The 24602-nt window shown below is 32.5% G+C and overlaps 1 protein-coding gene across 1 annotated transcript; it reads left to right on the top strand.

Moving 5' to 3' along the window:
* Window positions 1-12951: 12951 nt before the first annotated feature.
* LOC114740599 (uncharacterized) lies at window positions 12952-21020 on the top strand. Its single transcript, XM_028928769.1, has 11 exons — window positions 12952-13022; window positions 13645-13746; window positions 14322-17333; window positions 17441-17558; window positions 17683-17768; window positions 18621-18865; window positions 19505-19591; window positions 19747-19846; window positions 20089-20293; window positions 20394-20524; window positions 20605-21020. The coding sequence occupies exons 2-11, from the start codon at window positions 13657-13659 to the stop codon at window positions 20749-20751; spliced, it is 4221 nt and encodes a 1406-aa protein (XP_028784602.1). The 5' UTR covers window positions 12952-13022; window positions 13645-13656; the 3' UTR covers window positions 20752-21020.
* Window positions 21021-24602: the final 3582 nt, after the last annotated feature.

The raw sequence follows: 24602 nt of genomic DNA, 5'->3' as shown, positions 1-24602 counted from the left end.
TTTTTCTTCTTATTAGTTATGAGTTGGTGATGACAGAGATATGTATTTATAGAGAGAGACCAGAGAGAGAAAATATCAGAGTTTTATTTATAATGTGATATTTGATATTATTACTATTATTAATTATTTGTGGGTTACACGTTCAACATCAGCACAAACTCTATCCCTAACTCATCTTAGCCCGTTCATTTTGGGTCAACGCCATTTTTATATACATACGATATGTAGGTGATAGAGGTAAGGTATATTCTTACCCATGACATTCAATTTTTAATGAACCATGACTTATAGATAGATATTATCCCTTGTTCTTAATGTAAAAGTTAGTTTGATATTCAATTTGATCTTAAATATAATATCTCAATCCACTTTGTTTCTTATATTTATCTAATTTTTCTTAAAATAGTCATTGTAGTAGTTGCACATATTAAAAGTTTTATTAAATAGTAGTTTTAGCTAATACACATGACTAATGAGAATATTTTAAAAAAGACAACACGTATTTATTACAAATAACTAAATTAATTTTTTTAATATCCTCAAATTAGTTAACTAGGTCTTATATTAGGGACCGAAGATAGTATTTTTAAAACTTGATTAATTGCATGATCACATGTTGAATTATCATAAAACATTTATATTTGTGTATGATATTTTCATCAAAAAATATAATATGAAAAGCTTAAAATTTGTTTTAAAACTGTAATATTTACTAAATTGCAGTAAAAAATTCATATTTAAAAATTTTATGGACTATACCTGATATGTCTTTGTAAAATTCAAACAAAGGCTTTTCACTTATTTTTCGTAATATTTATTTAATTTTTAATTGAATCCATTAATATTTTGATTTGATGTTTAAGAATATTGTAAGTATGAAATTTGCATGTGATGAGCTCATTATATGATACTACTCCCTCCGTTCCTTATTATAAGAGACAAATAACCGAAGTACGTTGATAAAAAAACAGTTAAAATTAGTTAAGAATAATTAATGTGTAAAAAGTATAATTTGTTTTCTAAAAATGCCCTCATTAATAAGGAAAGAGAGCATGAGAGAGAACAATTAAAATATTAAAAGAAAGAGAAGTGGGAGGGAGAGAGAGTGTGAGTTGAGATAATAAATATGGGTAAAATAGGAAATCAACACAAAAACGTAGAGACAACTTTTAAATATCTCTTATATATAGGAACATACCATAAGTATCAAATGTCTCTTATAATAAGGAACGGAGGGAGTAGTAAATAACTAAGAAGCAACATTTCGAAGTTTACTTCAAATTGAAAAAAAAAAAAAACTAATAGTCAACCCCATGATTTAAAATTAATCACCGGCTTTAAAATAAGTCACAACTTCACGTCACTTTCATTTAAAGTCAAAGAAATTTTGCATGGTTCAATGCCTTAAATATGGGGCTTTAAGGCGTCCGCACTAAATGATGAGATTATGTTAGGAGCACCATATCAGAATTCATAGTTAAGAGTATTTTAAGAGTAATTAAGATGCGATTAATAAGTAAGTCAAGGATTTTCCGAACAGCCATATAGCATTTTGACTATTTTCTCATATCGCTAGAGTTGTCAATATAAAGTTAGGCTATCGATTGGACACACATGCGCGTGATTATGTGCCCGTGACAGTTTGCTGGATTATGCAGATTTAAATATATACTCTATCGTTCCTATTTATAAATTTCAAATTCATAAAAGAATGTCATCCATTTTATAAATTTTAATTTGAGATTTATCTAAATATTTAATTTATTTTTTAATTTTATTCTTAATTATTTATTCTCTTATTTGTCATACTCTTTTGTCACATTTCTTTGTATATTTTGTTTCATCTTTTTTCTCATTTATTATAAAAGCATATTTAGAAATAAAACTGTATTTTTAACATATTTATTATTTTTAACTAATTTTAACTATTTATTTATTATTCGTGAATTAATTATTTGAAGATTATAATAAAGATCACAGGGAATACTAAATACGACAATATTCATCCATATAGATAGAAATTTAACCTTATATAATAAACTTAATAAGTAGAAGATTGGACATATATAATATATATTTTAATTAGCTGGACAACTCACCTGAAGATGGTGGGTGTCTGGGAGGAGTGTGTTTGGGATTAGGTCCTGTCGATCCGTAATCCTCCATCTCGTATAAATATCTGTTGTTCCCTGATCCTAATAAACACGAATTGTATATTTTTTTTCAATAAACTCAAATAGGTAAACTATCCGTCATTTTTTTACAAGTTACAAATAATAATACAAATAGCTAAATCATATAGAGCGGCGGTTATAATTAATTAAACACAATAAATATGTAAACAATATATTTCTCTAAATATAGTATTATTATTTATAAAGAGGGTGAGTGAGAGACATGTAATTAATAATTAGGGGTTAAGATGAAAAAACGCATTAAAATTTTAAATATTTTCAAAATGTAACTTATAAAAAAATCAGAGACGTATTCAGAAAATTATAACATAAAAAGGATCGGAAAAGAGTGTATCTTAACTGCACAACTCATCACCTGAAGATGGAGGATGTCTGGGAGGAGTGTGCTTGGGATTAGGTCCTGTGGATCCGTAATCTTCTATCTCCAATAAATATTTACGGTTCCCTATTAAACAAAAATTGCATAATCAATCGTTTTTAAGTTTCAATTTCAACTCCAAACAAGTTAGTTGCTCGTATTACAATAATCTCTCTCTCTCTCTCACTCACGCACACACAAAATTTGGAGTACGTTTTCATTTCGTTTCACATCTCCTTTTGGTCAATTTTATGTAAGAAATTTTTGGTCCAAAAAAATTTAATTATCTAAAAAAAATTATCAACGCCTTCAACATTTGCTGACATAATTTACATCGTTAACATGATTTTATTTTACAAAAGAGTGAAATATCTAAAATTAAGAGTTAACAAATAATGATAATAATAATCATATGAATGAAATAAATTTAATTAGGTAAATGTTTAGGATTAGGCCAAAAAGTTTAGAAGGAGGAGTATGTTTAGGATTAGGCCCCGCGCGTCCATAATCTTCAATTAGGTAAAGCTCTTTTTCATTCTCTGATAAATATCAAAGATCAACAACAACAAGAAGAAGAAATTAACAAACCCACAGAAATTATTGTTTAAGTTGGAAGTTGAAATTAAGTTTAGAAGAAAATTACAATTTTTTTTTTGTGCTGGTTAATTTGAGTAAGAGGGAAGAGAAATAATTACCATTTGCGATGTTATTAGCGAAGCAGTGGATCGCAGAGGAAAGCAGAAGAAGCAAAAGGAAGCGCAGAACATTAGAAGCCATGGAAGAGAAATGAAATGAAGATTTGTTTTAGAAGATCATCACTAAATGAATAACTGCTTTTATAGCCTCTTAATTAATGCAGTAAATGATGAAATTAATATAATTTTGGGTCGGTTGTAATTCCGTTTCTCAATCTGACATTGACTTTAAATTAGGAAGAAGCTTTTTGTACGTAGTTAATGGTGAGATTTTTGTGACCTTATTTTTGCTATTCTTGAGAAAGCATTCATTAAATGAAACGGATTTTGTCATCAATGATGAGGATTTTGGTTCACTGTACGTAATATTGAAACGGATTTTGTTAATAGTACACCTTTTCTTTTAACTTTAAAAAACAAACAATCAGCGTAACAAAATACTTACTAGTTTAAATAAAAATAAAGCTAACACTTTCTGTTTCAATTCTTTTATTGGTTTTTGTACACCATTATTTGCAACTGATTTTCAATGATTATATATATATATATATATTTAGATAAATTTTCGGTGCCAATTTCACTGTTTTTTCCCCCCCCCCCTTCCTTTTCGTTGTAATGAGACGTTGACAAAACTCTAACGTTGAGTTTGTTAAGTTTCTTACGTTAATTTGTTCGTTTCTACAACTACCCTTTTTCAGTCGGTGGTTGATGTCGTTTCCAAAATCAGTTACAATGTTTGTTTAGTGCCTTTTAGAAAAGTGAAGACAATGTTATTTTACAACAAGATACGTGAATGCTTATTCGTAAATCGAAAGTTACTTGTTTAATTCGGCTTGTAATATCGTATTGTTAATACTCAATCATCTAATTCAAAAAGAAAAAGATAAAATGATGCCCTTTTGGGGCAATAAAGAGACTAGGGGGGAAAAAAAAGCTGAATGCATAAAATGAAGGGAGAAAAATAAAACCTTACATTGATTTCACATTTCAAAATCAAGCTGAATGCAAAGATATGGGAATATTATCAAAAATATGAAATTGAGATATGAGACTCACAAATCTTCAACTTTATTTTTATTTGATTTTGATCTCATACTTCAAAAACAGTTGATTTTTTATCCCCACATAATTAATTAAACTCAGCCACTTCTGCCTCCACGTCGACCAGCTATTTCAGCTTCGGAGTCTTCAAAGCCTCTCTTTCATGGAGCTTTTTTGTCTGCATCTGACATTAATTAGCTAATTAATCAGTAAATATTATTTTTGTCATTTCCACAATAACACTATTTTTTTTTGTTACAAGTAGAAATCAAAACATAAAATTAGCTGCACACACACACACACACACACACACACAAAACTCACCTGAATATGGAGGAGGATCAGGAGGACTTTGATCACCGGCCATTAGCCCCGGTGGGTGCATAATCTTCTGCATGATATAAGTCTGTTCCATTCACTGTATTGCGAATTTTTTTAAAATTAACTTTTTAAATAATCAATATTTGATATAACGGGATGCATAAAATCTTCAATAAATTGCACTTCTAACAACTCATGCTCACCTGATGGATGAGGACTGGGAGGACTTCGGTCATGGTTAGTCGCAGACACTCCATGATGATCTTCTATGTGATCTGAGTCTGTTTCATTAACTGTAGCAAAAAAAGAAAAAGCTGTTTATTAATTTTTCCTGATATCTATAACACATCTCCTGCTATTTATAAATTATAAATATTGCAACTCATTTCTCTCCTTCTGCCCTCAAATTTATGTCAAAAATCATCAAAATACAAAACTTCAAATTTTTAACAAGACAATTCTTGAAATTTATACAGATCCTATATACTCCTCCGGTCTTAAATATAAGACCCTTACACACACTAGTATAAGGGTCTTCTATTTACAACTGGAAGAGTAGTTTAACATGAAACCAAGCATGCTATATATATATATATATATATATATATATAATTTGGAAAAGAAAATGATAGAGAAATATGTAGTACCTTTTGGGATGTTACGGGCAAAACATGTGAGGAGAGTAGAAGAAAGCAACAGAAACAAAAGGAAGCGATGGGTAGAAGCCATGTCTCTCTAGTTGTCTGAATGAGTGATATAATTAATTAAAATGGCCGTTTCTGTTGGAACACCAAAATTGAATAAACCAATTTATAGACCTCTCAACTAATCTGGGTTGGTTATGATAATCCTGTTTCCAAGGAGTACAACAAAACTGAGTCAAACGCTACTAAATTTATAGTATCAGTAAAAAGACTAAGATTTGGATTTCCGTGTTTTAGTGTCCTATTGTATTTCCAACCAGATTGTCTGTAATAAAGAAAAGAAAGATACTCATGGTTAAGAAATTTGATAAAACTACTCCATCTAGATCCGAAAGCTTTGGAAAATCTGCTCTTTGCAAACCCCAAATAATGTTTCTTCTTTCGATCGAAAGAAGAAAAAGGGTTTACTAGTATTTCAAATGCTTTGAACCTTTGTTTTTCACAAGCTTACTTGTCCCTCCGTGCTCTAATTCCGGCAGCTGGAATCTCAATCCTCCTCTTTTCCCGATGTCTCTAGGCTCTAGCTTCCTGTTTATTCCGTTTTCCCGAAGTTTATTCTGTTAATTGATATTTGTAGAGGCTATTCTTTAATAGATTAGAACAATTTTACTGCTTTGGCCCCAAAAAAGGAACAATTTTACTGAGAGTGTCTGAAAGGATATGGTTTTGTACTTATGTAACACTGTTGGAGGATGACTTTGTAAAAAGGATTGTAAGAAATATGCACAGGGGGGTAAAATCTCTGACTTAGTACGATTTATTGATTCCTTATGCGTTTGCTTATAGTATCAATATTTACTTAATCAGTAATTACAACTCCTAATGCCCCTGCATTACATCGTGCTTCTTTTTTTATGCTTGTAACTTTTTTTCCCTGAGCGTAGGTATTCTTTTTTAAAAGCACAATTTTATTTGAAATGTTGTTGAACATTAAACACAAGTATTTAAAATTTAGTTCGTCATTTTATGAAGGACTAGTCTTTTGACTAGAGCCAAAAGTTATGCTTGTAACTCCATGATGAGCAGTAAGGACTTCAATGTTCAGTGCATAATATGCAAACAAAATTTTTTTGTACGTTCAAGCAAACTGCAGGTTTTTTTGGATTCAATCTGCTGAAACATTTTCTTCTTCATGAAAAAAAATAATTGCTGTTGGAATTGAAACTAAGGACCCAAATGTTCATCTTGGCAAGGTTTTTTTTTTTTTTGTTCCCAAAAAACAAACTTGGTTTGTATGACTTCAGTTGAGAGCTTTAAAATAAAATATTCAAAGTCTACAAACCAAATGCAGAAGAGATCAGATAACTATCAACAAAAACGAAAGCATTAAACGAAGACGGATCAAATTTCAAAATAATGCGCTCATCCTGAAATAGAGCATCTGAACCATTTCCCAGAAAAGAAAAAAACAAGAAGAAGAAGAAGAAACAAGTGCTGAAAATAGCAGAAGAAAAACCACGCAGACGAAGGAGAAATGTAGGATGTGAAAGGGAACAAAGAGAGGTAGAAGACAGGGAAGAGCGTAAGCAAACTAACCTCAACCTTTGCGGAAACACAATCACCGGCGTTGAGAAGATGGAGAACAAGGGGAAGGGGGACTCGAACAGCCAACTTTGGGCTTCAGAAAATGGCCCAAACTTCTTTTTTTTGTTGTTCCCAAGAGTATCTTCTTATTCGAATGATAAGAGATTAATCTCTCAGAGATTAATCTCTCAAATTACTGTCAGACACCGTAAAAGAGATTCCTTCTAACAGTATTTCTTTTCATATACACCACTCCAAGAATTAAACCCAGAACATATATTTAAGATGTTTAAGTCCCATCTATTTGAACTAACACATTTATGGTAAATAGCCCAAACTTCCTAATTTCGTACTTGGATGGATCCAGTCATAGAGCCCGTAATTTTGTGAAGCGCAGCGAACTCGGTGTTATATTTCATTATTTTTCCACCATGAACGTTTTGTTTCCGAAGAGGAAGCTTGGAGCAGCAGTTGGACAAGGACTTTCACTTTATCCTGTTTTAATTAATGTTTGTTTTTATTATTGTTTAAATAATAATTTTAGTAAAATGTATTATTAAGATTTTCTTTTTTATTATTTTAAAAACGTGATAAATTAGGTGGATATTTCCCGAGACTGTTGCACTTTGATCAAAGTGTGGGGTTACAAGTAGGATGGAAACAGGTCAAGTCAAACTAGGCCTCATCCTTAACAGGCTAGGCCTGTGATGAGACCTGTTGGCTTGAGCCTGGCCTGTGGCCTATGAAACCCTTTTTATTTGGAATAAGCCTAGCCTGTAATTAGGCCTGGCTGGCCTGTGAAATGTTAAAAAGCCTGTATTTTTAACAAATTGTAAACATACATAAATCAATTCAAAATTACAATAACTTAATTCAAATAATCTAAAATACAAAAAAAAAAAGAAATAACCAAATTAATATAATTGTTCTTGTTACAATTACAACGAATATTAAATCTTCAACACAATTTCTTTTTCTTGTTCAAACACCTGAGAAGAAGAAAGCAAATATATATTAGATCACAACAAAATTTAATAACTAATAAATATAAAAAATGGTATTATTTTTAGAATTCAAAATTTGTAACTTTGATTTCTTTTTCAAACCATAATTAATATACTGAATAATCAAAGCTTGGGTAATTGGAGACCCTTTTGATCCCAATGTTCAGTAAGGTTCGGAGGAGTAACTTTTATCAAAATCAAATGAAAAAATTATAATGGCATACAGAATAGACAAGAGCATCTATTGAAAAATCAATACATGAAAATAAATCGCGCCACTTCAGAGTTGCAAAAGGCATAAGGATACGGTTCATTGTTTCAATGATGAATTTTCAAGGTCGTGAACGCTAATCTCACCATTATTCGTTCAATTTTGGAATAGCCTTCTGACACAAAGAATACAAGCATATCTATGAAAATATTTGACATGAACTCGAAAACTGCAAAAGTTCATATCTGAATCATGGCTTGTAGTAAAATGACTTGCAGTACAGTAGGAAGATAGCATCGATAGAAAGAATTGAGTTTTGAGGCAGTTGAGGGTTAAACTACCAACGCAAATTATTTTGACTCAAGCATAACTTGTATACACATAAACGCATACTTCTGAATGTGAGAGCTTCAGGAGACAAATATGTGAACAAATGGGGGCTACAACACTTGGGGTCTTTACACGATATCAGCAAATTAGAACCAACAATCAGGCTACAACACTTGGGCTAAAACATTCAGTATTCTCGATCCAGAAATCAAAGAATTAATAGGCAGAGCCTGACTAGATATATACTATATATATGAAGGAATAAAAAATGCAAAGGCAGCAAAGCGTCAACTTGAATCTACATATTGCAAAAGCAATCAAGCGAAGAACAAAATGGAAGAAGAAGGGAAGAAGGAAAGCGTGTGCCACTAGCTACTAGAGAAGGCAGGAAGGGAAGAGGGGAATTACAGAGCTGAATAAGAAATGGGAGCAGTGACCTATGTTAAATTTCTAACACATGTGAATTTATAATTTTAAAATAATAATAACAGGCTCAGGCCGCCTGACAAGTCTAACAAGCTTATTGTCAAGTTTGAGCCTGTTTTGATAGCCAAATAGGCCAGGCCACAGGCTTTTGATAAGCCATCTGGCCTATTTTCACCTTAAAGTAAGTTAGCCTCTAATATTGTTAGGGGAACTTTTTGGCGAGAAACTGATATCCTATTTATTCTGATAAATGAATGAATTAATTAATTAAAATATATTATGGAGGTGTGGAGGTTACTGGAATTCGTGATTTAAACTCGTTAAACATGGCTGAATCAAAACTCCCTTCTAGCTCAGAATTGGCTGACAATTGAACTTTTCAGAATTTTCTCGCCAACAGATTTTCCTACGCTTGTTGAGAATTGACGGAGGCCGCTGCGATTTGCTGCGAGACCTTCTTGCCAGACGCTGTGGTTAGAGGCAAAAATTAATATTTAGTTATTTACCATAAAAACTTTTATATTTATAAGTTAAACCCACATATTTATAAATATAATTAATAAAAATATTAGTTTTTATGACCTTCAGTATTGCCTGAGATTCATGATTTTTTTTCAATTTTTTATAAAATATTTTTAATTCTTATTTAATTTAAATTGTTTTAAATTAAATTTAACCATTTGCATTTGATTAGTTACCTTTTTGTAATTTATCATCTTAATAATAAGTTTATAAAAGATTAATTTTGAATCATTTAAATATTGATATAATGGTTATAAAAGGAAGAAGAGAAAAATAAGATGGCAAGGAGAGGGTGGGTTCACTAGCAGTAGCAACAATAAGCATATATATAATACTACTTTCGGTCCTAATTATAAGAGTTAGTTGACTAATTTCAGAAAATTAAGAAAAGAAGTTAAATCATGACTTGTTTGGTTCAATTCCATGAAAGTTTATTGTATATAATTCTGATATAATGAGCTGATTTAATTGTTTGGTTAGGCTTTTGTAATGTAAAAGGAATTACATATTGTAATCCTAGTTACCACAAGTGGATGCATAGGGATTACATAGGCATAGCTAAGACTCATGAATAGGGATGCATACTTCTTGTAATCAAGTGAAAAACATTTTGTTACCCTTTTAATTTTTAAAATTGACTAGATTACCCTTAATGAAAGGCTCATGGACCTTATCAATTGTCACCCACTGTGTTCACATTGCCACCGTCTTCCTCATTAGCCGCCAACAACATCATTGCGCTGGAAAAGTAATCACTCCTTTACTCATTCGTATGGTCTTCTTTGATTTTAATATACATTGCGTTGGAAAGGAAAAAATATATGTATATACATTATATATAGATACAATTCTAGTTATCAAACCAGTAATTTTATAGTTTTTCCTATTATATATATATATAGATAAATTTATATTTTGATATGTTATGCATATGAACGGATAGGGGTAATTTGTCTAGTATTTTTCATTATATGTGGGGTACGGTTATTATACTGTTGGAGGAAAAAATAGACAATTTTAATTATATATATATAAGCATGTAGATAAGGGTAATTTTGTCTTTTGGTATATTATTTTTTACCTATTTCCATGTTTTTTGTAATTCAACCAAACATTTTTACATCTATACATCATCTTTCTTTAACGACGTACCAAACAAGCTTATGTAATGATCATCATATTACATTGCATTACATTTAATAAATATGTGTTATTTTTTCTTAAATATCCTTACTAATCAAGTATATTGACTAAAACTACTATTGTTAGAAAGATTACCTTGAAAAAAAATATATAAATATAAGAGATAAAATAAATTAGAGTTTTATGTTTAAGACTAAAATAAAATTCAAATAAGATTTTATAATAAGAACCGAAGTAGTATTATTCATCAACATTATATTATATACATAACAAAAAAACTCACAAGGCTGGCAAAAAAAAAAACTTACAAGAAGCTGTGCTTTTTATGCTTTTATTAGATAATGTAATCATAAACCTTGAATTTTCTATAGAAAGCTTCGGCCCCAAAAAAAGGACAGTACGTATGATTTTCTTATGCCGCCGATTTCCCGGAGAGGATCTAGTGGGGCCCGCCTTCGGAAGAAGCATCTGAGCACTTCGATTCGTTGAAGGATAGGCGGAGAAAGCGTGAATTATGCTATTCCGGTACATAATATAAAATTCTATTTGATTTTTGTCGATTCGAATATATTTTCTTTTTTATATTTATATATATTTTTTAAAATAATTTTTTTAATAATGATAGTTCTAGCCAATATACTTGATTAGTAAAGATATTTTAGGAAAGATAACACCTATTTAGGACAAATAACTAACCCAACTTACTTTCTTAATCTCTTCAAATTAGTCAACTGGCTTTTATAATTAGGACAGGAGGTAGTATAATACTACTTTCTTTCTTTAATATAAGAGCTAGTTGAGTAGATTAAAAAAAATTAGTTAAGTTAGTTACTTATAATAAATAGGTATTGTTTAACATATTCTTACTGATCACGTGTATTAACTAGAATTATTATTATTACAAGAACTAACTTAAAAAAATAAATAAATATGAGAGATAAAGTTAATTGAGATATTATATATAAAATCAAAATAAAAGTTAAATAATATACTCCTTTGGTTCTAAATATAAAACCTTTATGCTAGTGCGTATAAGAGTTTTATATTTAGGACCGAAAGAGTATTATATTAAGATCTGGAGTTAGTGTTATAATCATAATATTATTAAAATCAAAATGCCACGGAAGCATATTGATGTGGGTCCAAGGGGAATCAGAAACCCCAGCGTAGGCCATATTAGGAAAGCAGGAAACAGAGCCTGTCAGAGCATCGGGTGTGTTTCACTCTTTCTTGGGCCCCAAGTGTTAATGGATTTTCGTTAATTTTTTTATTATATCATTCAATTAATAAATAATATGTTTGATATTTTTTAATATTATTGATCTCACAGAATTTCAGCAACTTTAATTTTGAAAATTTTGATATATTTTAATTTTAATGCTTATATTGAAGTATTAATTTCTTTTAGGGTTAATAAATAATGAAGTATAGGGACTAATATTTTAAATAAAAAAAATTTGAGGGACCAAAACTTGTGATTTGAAATTTAAGGGACCAAAACTAAAATAAATGTAAGTTTGAGAAACCAAAATTTATGATACTTTAAATGAAAAGAAATTTGAAGAGCTAAAATCTATAATTTGAAATTTGAGAAATCTAAATCAAAATGAAAATAAGTTTAAGGGACTAAAGTTTATATTAATTTTTTTTTTAGTAACACATTTCTTGGTACCTTGGGACTGAAGAGGTAGTCGGGCAGCATTTTTAACAAAATAATAATAGCGATATTACCAAAAAAAATAATAGCGATTTTCATTTTAAAACTTTTTCCATTTTTTATTCAAAATTTAGAAACCTTGCAACTAAATGCAAACAGAAATTAAATAATTTCACTAATGTACTGTTTGGTATGGGCAAAATAGAAGGGAAGACAAATTTTAATGAGATATACTTAAAAAATTTTAAAAATGGAGTTTTAAAATTTTGATAAAAAAGAAGTAATATAAAAAATAATAAAAATTAATTAAAAAATTTTAATATCACCTTTTCAATCTTTTAAATTAAACTTATTAAAATTTCTTCCCCCCTTCCCCTCCCTTTCATTTCCCTTGTAACAAACTTATGTCAAATGAGGATTAAATAATTGGTTTGGCTGAAAACACCATTTTAAAAATCAAATAAATATATTTTACAGCAAAATATGCTAGCGATTGATAAAATCTCATTCTATCAGTCCAATATCCTGAATCTTTGACTTCCCCCATTCTCTGCTTCGTTGGACGTTTTCGCTAATTAATTCCTTCTCCCTCCCTTCCCCTATGCCTATGGTGCTCCCTCTCATGCTGAGTTCTTTCACTTTTCTTCTCTCTTTGTACTGTTCTTCATTCTCCTCTCTCAATCTTTCGAATCGCCTCGCCGATAAGATCTCTGAGATTGAGCAGCCGGCTGGGTTGGTTTGGCTATTCCTTTCTATTGAGTTCGGTGCGGGAATCGACATTCAACTCCCTTCCTTCAGGCTAGTTCAGCTCCTGATGAGAAACCGCCCCAAAGCATCGCAGTAGACGCAAGCACACGTTCATATTTAGTTTTCAGAAGTCGGGTGCTCTACGTAAGTCGGCCATTGCTCAATACGTTCAATGCTAAGGACATATCAAAGTCATATCAAAATATTCAGTGATCTAGTATTGCTATCGCTAACCAGGAAATCGCCAAGCAACTCGATTAGGGTAGACACTAGGCAGCGTGCATTCTTCTCTCGGCTTTAGAACAGTAATCGGGGAAATTATTCTTTATTCTTTCTTTGCCAAAGCCAGGCCCACTGTTATAATGCATGATGAAACCTCTTGGTCTTTTTCATCTGAGGAGTGGTTTTTCTTGCTCTTTTCAGTTGCAGGAGGTCCTCAAGGGTGATCGGAACCCTTAAATCTTGCTTTCGGGAATCACCGGCACTTTTTTACCCCCTTCTTAGACTTTTTTTTTTTTACCAGCCCTTCTTCTTAGACTTGCTTCCATAGAAACCTGCTAATAGTAATATAATTTGTTTTTAATTCACTATCATATCACATAAAGTTTTAAATTTTTGTAATTAAAAATAAAAAATTCATATTTTTAAAAATTGTCTAAATCAATTGTTAATAATAGAAATAGACTGGTTTAGTTTTTGGAAAATAATCTTGATTTAAGGGATTTGGACTTGTATATAATGTCATGAGTACTTTTTCTTTGCTCAGAACCAGTCTTCAATGGCGGTTGAGGAATTGGAGTCCACTGGGTGCAGAAAGCGCAAACGAGGTTATGGAAGAAGAAAACTCGTCGTCAACGACAGAGTGGAGGTAATGTCACAGTTCTGAGTTTGTTTATCCTGCTTTAAACAATTTTCCCCCTAAATTTAAAGATACAAAATTTTCTTTTTTTGGGTTTAAAAATCCAGGGCCTCTGCTTTCATTGTGAATTTTGATTTATAGTTTCTTTTATCAATTGTTTTTATGCTTTTCGATGATACGTTTTTTCATTGAGCTTTTGCCGTAGTTGTCACATTCTCTTTGCCTTCATTGCTCCCCGATACCTGGTTTCGTTATTAAGTTGTAAAGTGTAAACGTTTCGTTGCGTGTTCGCTTTGGCAGTAACGCGAGGTCGCGAGTTATTCTCTCTCTTTTTTCCTTTTTATTTTGTTTTTTTTTGGGGGACCAAGCAGTCGTGCAACTTTTTGATTTGTTGTTGTTACACTTCGTCTCGTCTCGTCCCACGACAGTGGGGTCATTAGAGTGCTGTTCGCAAGTACCGATATTTTCCCACTTTACCAATTGGTTTATTTTAATAACAATAATAATTAAAAAAAAGACTATCAGTGCGGCTACTCTTCATTCGAAATTACCGGTTGTGCTAAGAAAATTTTGAAACTTTTCAGGTGAGGAGTATGGAAGATGGCTTTTTGGGTTCATGGCACCCAGGGACTGTTATCCATTGTGGGAAGCAGAAACGTCATGTAAAATATGACAATGTTTTAGTTGATAATGGGTCAAAATATCTTGTCGATATAGTGGATGTTCCAGCTATTTTGGATGGCGCCAGTTCCACAAGTTACAAAGAACGTGGATTCATTAGACCAGTACCACATTTGAAGGAGTTTGGGAACTATGATCTTCCGTTTGGTCTATGTGTTGATGTGAACTACCAAGAAGCTTGGTGGGAAGGTGTTATTTTTGATCAATCTGATGGGAGGGAGAAGAGATCCATATTTTTCCCAGATTTGGGTGATGAAATGAAGTTCGAAATTGGTCATTTGCGTATTACTCATGACTGGAATGAAGTTACAGAGGAATGGGAGAGACGGGGCATGTGGGTATTTCTTGAATTGATTGAAGAGTGTGAACAGGATACTTATGTTACAGTTTCAATAAAGCAAATCTGGTATGATGTGCGTGCCAAAGAAGATTTCAGTAAGATTAAAGACTGGACTTGTAATGTGAAAGACTTGTGGAGGGGTCCGGTGCTTGAGGTAATTAATGACTACTTTGCACTTACAATGACAGAAATTTTCAGAGTCCTGGATCTTTCAAAAGATCTCTTGACAGAAGCAACGGAACAAGAGTCCGGTGAACCTACTGCTGATATTCACTTTAGTCCGGAAAGAAATTCAGACAACTTTTATTCTGTTTCGAGTCCTGATAATCATCAGTTAACTAGCAAATCAAATGTTCATTATGATGCTGGTCCCAGGAATGCATTTGTCCATGACATAAGTTTGGCCGAGAACCATTTGGAAAAAGGTGACTTGTCAAACTTCTTGGATGCTGATCAAAACAGTGGTAGCATCATTCTTAACCAGAAGAAATATGATTTGGTGACCTTGGGGGACCGGGTGTCAAATACACCTGTGGTGGCAGACTCAGACGTGTCCTTTCCCGAGAAGGAAGGATTGGTGCAAAAGGAATCTATGTCACCAGAAGCCGAAGGAATTTCTGGGCAGGATGCTGGTACTGCAGGTGAAGTAAATTATGGAGCTGGTTGTTATAAAAGAAAAAGACAAGGCGGATTATCAACTCGCAGAAGTTTTACTGAGTGGAAACCTCTGATACTTTCTGAAGTTGAACTCTACCCTGATTCTGTTCATCAATATGCACTCGCATCTGATAGGAAGATCAGGGAACAACTGAAGACAAATGTCAGAAAACATATTGCATACCTTGGATGGAAAATTGAGTGGATGCAACATAAAGGAGGTACGCAACAAAAGCAATATAGGTACACCTCACCTGAGATAGGGGGAAAACAGGTTGTTTACATGTCACTTCGTGAAGTTTGCAAACATATTGAAAAGGACACCAATATGAACTCTTTGCTATCCCAAGATGATCAGAGAAGGACGAATCCTACAATTGACAATAATATTTCACATCCTACAATTTTGCCACCTTCTGTTGAAGACATAGTTGATCCTGAAATTTGCCCTGAAGCTGTTTTGAGATATTACTTGCTCCCATTAAAGAGGGGCCTCAGTGGTGTTAAAAATTTGATGATACGAAAGGTAAGAAAACAACTCTTAACTGAAGGATGGACCTTTGAGAATCCAACCATAAAAGGAAAGGGAATGATTTACATCTCACCACAAAATCAGCGTTTCGATTCACTTCGAGTAGCATGCAGAGAATATATTAAAGAATGTCTTCCTAAGTGGATTAGTTCTGGAATGATACCCCTGGATGTTTCGAGCATAAATGAAGAGAACACTGGCCTGGTTGCTAGTAATAAATTATTGTGTTGTGTGTCCCAATTGCTTCAAAAGGAGCCTGAATTGTATTATGTAACCAGTGAACCATCAAGCAGGTCAATTGGGCAATGCAAGTCAAAACCCTTAAGGAAGCAAAAGTCCCAAGATAATCAGAGAACTATGTATTCTACAATTGGCAGTAGTATCTCGCTTCCCGCAATTTTGCCACCTCCTTCTGTTGAAGATGCAATTGAACCTGAATTTTGTCCTAAAGCTGTTTTGAGATATTACTTGTATTCATCTGAGAAGTGCCCCAAGGATGTTAAAAAATGTATGATACTAAAGGCAAGAAGACACCTGTCATCAGAAGGATGGAATTTTGAGCATCCAACCATAAGGGGAAGAGGAATGATCTACATTTCACCACAAAGTCAGCGTTTTGGCTCACTCCGAGTAGCATGTGAAGCATGTATTAAAAAATGTCTTCCTGAGTGGATTAAGTCTGGAATGATGCCTCTAGATGACTTGGGCATTAATGAACAGAATATGAGTAAGGTTGACAGTGACGAACTATTGGACTATGTGTCCCATTTGCTTCAAAAGGAGCCTGAATTTTCTGATTTAAAAGGGGTACCAGAAAGCAGATCAAGCAGGCATTGCAAGCTCAAACCCTCCAGGAATCTAAGGTCCAGGCCACCTAATCTCCAGAGAAAAGAATTACCTATTCGGTTACAAAGATCAAGCAAAAGGGTGCAGAAGGTGAACGCTCCTTGTTCATCACACCTGAAAGCTCAAAATGTCCTGTCCTGGTTAATAGACTGCAATGTGTTGTTACCAAGGTCTAAGGTCCATTACCGGGCAAGAGCCACAGGTCATCCTATGGCTGAGGGGCGAATAACTCGTGATGGAATCAAGTGTAGTTGTTGTCAGAAGCTATATAGTCTTGGTGGCTTTGAAGGCCATGCAACTGGTCGTCGTAATTGCAGGTCAGCAGCTGCTAATATTGTTTTGGAAAATGGCAAGTCACTCCGAGATTTCCAGATGCAGTTAATGAATGAGCGTAGGACCAGAGGAACTACAAAAACACCATCAAAAAGCGTGCATCAAGAAGAGAATGACGGCATTTGTTCTGTTTGTCACTATGGCGGTGAACTAATATTGTGCGATAATTGCCCATCTTCATTTCATAAAAGCTGCATAGTTTTGGAGGTAGATTATTTATTTATTGTAAAATAGTTCAGTTTAGTACTTACATGGTAATGAAGTAATCTTGGGCCTTAGTTTTTCATTGAACTGCTTTCTTTTTGCTTATCCAGGATATCCCTGAAGGTGACTGGTTTTGCCCATCATGCTGTTGTGGAATTTGCCGCCAACGTAAAACTGAAGGGGCTGATGATGAAAAACTTTTGACTTGCAGCCAGTGTGAACATAAGTGTAAGATAATATAGCATTTACACTTCAATTTACATGCAGGTCGTGATTTCTTTGTATGTCTATATTTATGCACATATAAAATCAACATGGTAATATTTATGATCTCATTCTTGTTATCATGAAGATCATGCTAAGTGCTTGGGTAAAAGGTCCGTAACAATGTCAGGAAGATATCTGAAGAATTGGTTTTGTGGAAAAAGCTGTGAAAAGGTATTACAACTCTGCTTCCTTTTAGACAGATTGGGTGTTCTCCTTTACCAGAACAAAGTTAAATCTTTTTCAAATTACTTCTGCATTTGTGATTCTCTTGGACAGTTTCACATGATACATACTTAGCATGTGTTTGGATGATCATTGATTGTTACCTTTTGGAAAAATTATTTATAAAGGATGACTTTGATGTTTAAGAATGTTCATACAGAAATCGTTTTTAGCATTTTGTTTGGGGAGTATGCTACTTATAAGTTCATTCAGGCGTCTAATTGAAAAAAGCATTAAAAAACTCCTCAAAATATGTTTATGTAAACAGTTAGGACATACTTGTAAAATCACATGGAATGGGCTGGATATATATAAATATATATATATATATATATATATATATATATATATTGGCGCAAACAAATGAAGCAGCACTAGTGAAAAGTTATTTTGGTCATAACAGTTGTTGATATTATTTGAGGAAGCAAAATTAGTTTAACCCTTAACAGAGAATGCTTCATCACTGGTTCCATGTATAATATCTATAACGGGGCAACAGATTTTTGCCTTCCGGCAATCCAAAGACACTCCTAATGCATGCTAGTTTCTGAATTAACTCCTTATTTGCTTCCAATTTTTATTTTATGATGCCCCCTTTTATTAATGGTACTCATGAGAGCTAAGAACTGATACAAGATTTTGGTAAAGAGTAAATCTTATTATTAAATATAAGTGACAATAAGATAATGGAAGCTTAATATCAGATAAGTATTATAGAATATAGAGCGTGCTCTTGCTTTTATACACTAGAAAGCTTTAAGGATCCTAATTTTGCTCAACATTCTTTTATGTTTTTTTCAGATATATGCAGGCCTTCAAAGGCTATTAGGAGAACCTGTTGCAGTGGATGCGAAGAATTTAAACTGGACATTGCTGAAGTGGGTTGACTCTGAGAATTATGGTTTTGGGAATGGTAGAAATGACCTAGAGGTAGAGAGTTACAGCAAACTCAATGTGGCTCTTTCAGTGATGCATGAATGTTTTGAGCCCTTGAAGGAATCTTATTCAGGCAGGGATCTCATGGAAGACGTTATTTTTAGCAGATGGTCAGGAAATCTAATTCTTTGAATTGTTTCTATTTTAGTTTTTGAAACCTTGGTGCATTATGTTTGTGTCGTGATTCATGCTTGTAACATCATGTGTTGTGATTCACCAGATCATAGTTTTTTTTTTTTTTGTTAAAAAAAAAATTGTTATTAGTCTAAACGGATAGATTCTTTATGCTTAGGGACTTTGGCCTGAACATAAAATTAATAACATTAGATGAGATTCTTTATTATCATTAATCTGCATTTCATTGTATTCTGATAAGCTATGTCCCCACACTGTTACTTTACCATAATCCTTGGTAATGTCAAAGCGATTAGAACCATGAAGAATCAATTCTTTGCTCTCCTTCCCTTCCCTCAATTTTTAATGATGTCCATTTTTGGCCTTTTCTATTAGTATACACCGGTAGTACTCAGCTCTCTCATTGCAAAAGACCGAGTGTGTTTCTATAAGTGCTAGTCTTGCACATTTATGTTAATGCAAGATTTCTGGATTGATTGATATTGGAGGATAGACAAGTTTGTTGGTGACATCTATTACCTTACACAGAGATTATTATATTTCTTTAATTTGTTTACATTGACGTAATGTTCTTTGGTGTAATGCTTGATTTCTGTTTCTTCAAAACCTTGTAGGTCAAAGCTTAATCGATTGAACTTCCAAGGTTTCTATACCGTACTTCTGGAGAGAAATGAAGAAGTGATAACTGTAGCAACTGTTAGGTAAGCTTAGGATCTGCTATCCTAAAGTGGTAGGCTTTGTGAGATCATATATTCTATTTGAGCTGTAAATTTCAATTTCTTTTCTTTATTTTGGCCAATGAATTTCAAATTCTTTTTCCTGTTTTGTCCAATTGATTAACTATTTCCATTTCCAGGATCTATGGAGAGAAGGTAGCAGAAGTACCTCTTGTGGGTACCAGATTTCAGTATCGTCGCCTTGGAATGTGTCGCATTTTAATGGATGAGCTTGAAAAGGTGATATTTATATAATTTTACCCAGTTAGTTTATCAAATAATCTGACGCAGCGTGCAGTAGAATCTTGCTAAATAGCAATGAATGATATTAAAAGGGGTTCTTCAGTTATGATGTTGACTACAACGGTGAAACGAAGTGAAAAAAATTATTATTAGTTAGTTATAAATAAAAATGAAGTTCTGCAGATTCAATTATTTCCTTAAAATTTTGTACGAGGCTTCTTACTTCATTTTCCCATCAGAGGCTCATGCAACTAGGGGTGGAGAGGATAGTTTTGCCTGCTGTTCCAAGTGTGCTAGAAACGTGGACTACTTCTTTTGGCTTTGCAAAGATGACAAATGCTGAGAGATCACAGTTTCTGGACTGCACTTTTCTTGACTTTCAAGACACCGTCATGTGCCAGAAGCTTTTGATCAAGAATCGTCCAGCTTCAGTTTTGTCAACAGGTTTGTATTATATAGTCATCCTGTTAGTCACTTGTTAATTGAGAAAGATAGGTAATCAAGTTCTTTTGTTAGCTGAATCACAAGTTCTGTCACATTGCAGTGAACCAAACAAAAGCACATGATGGTTTATCTGTAAGGGGTGGTACTGTTTTTTATCAGCGGAGTCCAGTATCTGAAGCATATCAAGCAGAAGAGATTGACACAAATGAGACGCTGGATCTACAAATGGTGGTAATTTGTTAAATGTAGAAGGTTCAGATTAGATCATTTTAGATGCAGTTTTCTAACTGGTTCAACCCATTGGTGCATAGGCAAAACTGGCAAATTCTGAGGGCAAACAATTGCAGAACGGAAGCATTGCAGAATGCTTACTTGAAGATGGCCGCTTAAAACATGTTTCCATCAATAATGCTCCATGTAAGTACTACAAGCGAAGGAAAATCAGCATGAAAAGATGAGAACTCTCACTTAAAAGGTGGCCATTGAAATCTCTGAGCCATCTGGGTCGAGCTGTGGAAATTGTACTGAAGAGGTCTGAACTAGGCGTCATCAATAATTTTTTTGTACAAAGTTGTGTATATTTACCAGCTCAAAGCCATTTAATCCTTGTTTTGGTGTATCAGGATCTCATTTTATGTAATCTAACCCACGAATGTAACCTCATTTATGTCATCTAAGGTAGAGAAGGTTGTGGTGGTTTTTTTTTTTTTTGGGAGTGAAAAAGGAGCTTTATTGAATCAAGTAATTACAAAGGCAGCATAAAAATAAGCAAAGAGAGAGCAGACTAGCTTAGGTGCAAAGACAGGGATAAACTCCTAACATGCAAGAAGGTTGAAGTGGTTTTTTGCCTCGTTTTGTTTCATTTTGTTCAATAATTATATGAAATGTCACTTGCATTGGTATCACTCTCTTATTTGTGTAAAACTACGCTGCCCAAAACCGAAAGCTGCGGGGTTGCAACTTTAATTAGGTTCATTGTTATCTGATCGAGTGAGATAAGGCTTTATAGTTGTTGTTGTTTTGCTCATTATTCAGATTTCTCTAGCAAACATGAGATTTGGCCATTATATTTTATAATTATATGTATTATTATTTTTTTGAAAAATGAGAGAATAAATAAATATACATCCTTTTTTCTATGGGTGATGCTCCTGAAACTTTTGGAATATATTCTTTTTTATGTTATTTGAGTATGTTATCTTTCATTGACAAAAAAAAAATGTTATCTTTGGTCTTCTTCACATATGAATACTTACACAGGTATTCTTCCCTTATTTTTTCTGAAAGAGTTCACTTTTGTTATAAAAATAGAAATAATAAAATAAATTTAGCTTATGACTTATGAAGTATTAACAAACATATATTATAAAAATATCTACATTATATTTTTTTAAATAAAAAAAGGTGAAAAATATGAATACTGAGTTATAAATTTTTTAAATTATCAAGATTATAAAAAATTACAGGGAAAAATCAAAACTTCCGAAAATATAAAAGATTATGGGAACCGAAGATCCTCCCTGATTATAGGAATTGACAAATATTGTTGCAGCTTATAATTAAGAAGCAAACGGCATAAGATTTGTTTTTGCTATAACATTACAATAAATATGTTAGAAATATAGTTTTGTTTTCAAATATACTCTTATAATAAATTAGAAAAATGATAAAAAAGAATGTATGAAAAAATATGACAAAATGGTGTGGCAAAGGAGAGAAAATTAATAATTAAAGACAAAAATGAAAAAATGTATTAAATATTTAGACAAACCCCAAATTGAAACTTATAAAATGGACTATATCCTTTTTCAAATTTGAAACTAACATATAGGATAAGAGAGAGTATATGGAACAGAACACTATTAAAACTACTAGTATGAAAGAAAGAAACAGAATATTTCTTCAAATAATATTTGTTTTTTTATACTAAAGAGGGCATAGCCCAAAAAAAAAACAGAAAAATTAAAACATGGGGATTCAATCCCAAATAACATTTGAGAGGATTGAGACAGGAGAGGACGAGAATAAATAAAATAAAAGTGGCCAAATAATTTTTTTTTTTTGTTTGGCCACGCTAATCAAATTGGTGAGTGCCATTAGTGGAGGGTTAAGCATGTCCTTTATTCATATCATGTAGTCTTGAGGGGGACCAACACACATAATCTATGTTGCTTTGCCCATACCCGCCCGGAATCATTATCATTATTAATTTCTTGAAAAAAATGGTAGATGTTATTTTTAATTTAAAAGGTATTGGGAAAAAAAGTACTCAGATAATTATAATTCCTGTGTTCGCGTTATGATTATCTGGATTCCATGATTTATGCACAAATTGTTGACATTTTCTTCTTCCAGAAAAACGAATCATAACTTTTTTTGGGACATCATTATTTGAATGTGATGTCACTTTTTTTTTTTTCCCCTCTGAACTGTATTCTTTTTCTTTTCGTCCCAGTTTAAGTTCATGTGGCACTCATGGGGTAAGTTTGCAATAACATTTTGAACTCATAATTTAATTTACTTTTATAATTCTGCTGAATTTTAAACATCTCAAACTAATTTTTTCAATTTCAAATTTGTCTCTCCGATTTCAAATATCTTAAAATAATTTGGGAAAATTATAATGAAGTTTCAAGGAATCAACAAGCCTAATAACAAGTGAACACTTATAAATTATTATCTTGCAACTCGTCGCTGCAGATTACTTTATTGTTACTGAAATTTTTTTAGTAATTATATTTCTTACACAATGATTTTTCCAAATAATTTTGATCCCACGCATTATTGGGCTGTTTGTTTTCAACTTTTTTTAATGACATCCTGATTAAAAAAAAGAACTTTTTTTAATGACAAAAATACTTATTTTAGTTGTATCAAAAAACAAAAAAAAACTTCTCTTTGAAAGACGGGCAGGTTCGGTCCTTTTTTTTTTTGCACAGGCATATTTGAGACATAAACGATCACTATATAGGCAGCTTCAATACGGTTTTTTCAAAAAAAGAAAAAACAAGACTTAAAACATAATTATCCTGTTTTAGCCAGATTCAATTAAGTAAAAGAAGAAAATAGTTTAAAATGGTTACTTTCAATTATAATCACATTCGAGAAATATTGCCGGCAAAGCAAAGCAGAATAAGACATAAATGATTGAGCAACATTAGTATTTTTCATTAATTATAAGATGGAAAAAAAACTTTTAAAAGGTGATTAGTCCCCCGTTCCCCATAAGAAAAAGGAGTACTAAATCCTCCTAATCATAATATAATTGCTAAAAAACAAACTAAGATTAAATTTCCGTAGCATCATACAAATAAAATCATTATTCCATTTTTCCAGCATGAAAACAGTATTAAATAAAAAAAACATAATCTCATTATTATAATCAATGATAAGACCCTTTTCAGTCTCACTTTAAAACTGAAAAAGTTTTTATTTTATTGTCAAAAATTAAAGCCACATGCATGGATAGACATGCTAAGTCATATAGATATTTGCATTTGCATATGCACAAGTTAAAAAATAAGTATATTTATATCATATTATTCATGGGTCATAAAGTAAATTCTATCGGCAAAAAAAATCAAAGTAAATTCTACCATCTATTGTTTAGACTTCACATAATACACTAGGCCCACAGAGCTTTAAGCTGACAAAGAAAACTAATTTAAAATTATTAATGGAATCATAAGACTAGAAATGCTTATTTTAACATAAGATAAAAGAAGAAGATGATGATGAAGAAGAATCAAGCTTTCCCCACAATTTTTGAGGAGAAGAAAGGATAATGTTCTAAGAATGTAGTTGAAGGAAAGCAAAGAACAATGTGCTTTTTATCAACATTGTCCTCTGCCATCAAAGAGAACCAAACCAGCCTTTTCTTTTTGTTTGTGATGCCATAAAGTTTACTCGCACCACCCTGCCGCATGAAAGATCCCATCCTTCTCACTATACCTACAAAGGAGGCTACCCACTAACTTATTCTCTCAAGGCCCCATCCCTCTCTTCTGCACTAAGTTACTGCTTCCAAACCAGGTTGCCTATACTTTATATTTACAGTGATATCAATTGTCAAATTTGGATCCCTCAATTTTGCTTTAATTTTTCAGATGAGAAAAGAGATGAAAATATAGGTGTAACCCCTCAACATGTCCTCTCTCACCCCATCTCTCTATCTTCAGTCTTGCATAGTAGAAAGTTTCTAATAAAATTATTGCTCGACTTTGGAGTCATCCCTGATTGGCACTTTCTTCACAGTGATTTCCTCGATCTCCTGTAAATTTCAGTGATTGCCCATCTAATCAGACGTGAA

This window comes from Neltuma alba, unplaced genomic scaffold (genome assembly GCF_004799145.2).
Source record: "Neltuma alba isolate B1F8T4 unplaced genomic scaffold, ASM479914v2 tig00003186_pilon, whole genome shotgun sequence".
NCBI lineage: Eukaryota > Viridiplantae > Streptophyta > Magnoliopsida > Fabales > Fabaceae > Neltuma > Neltuma alba.
This window is presented reverse-complemented; position numbering and strand designations above follow the sequence as displayed.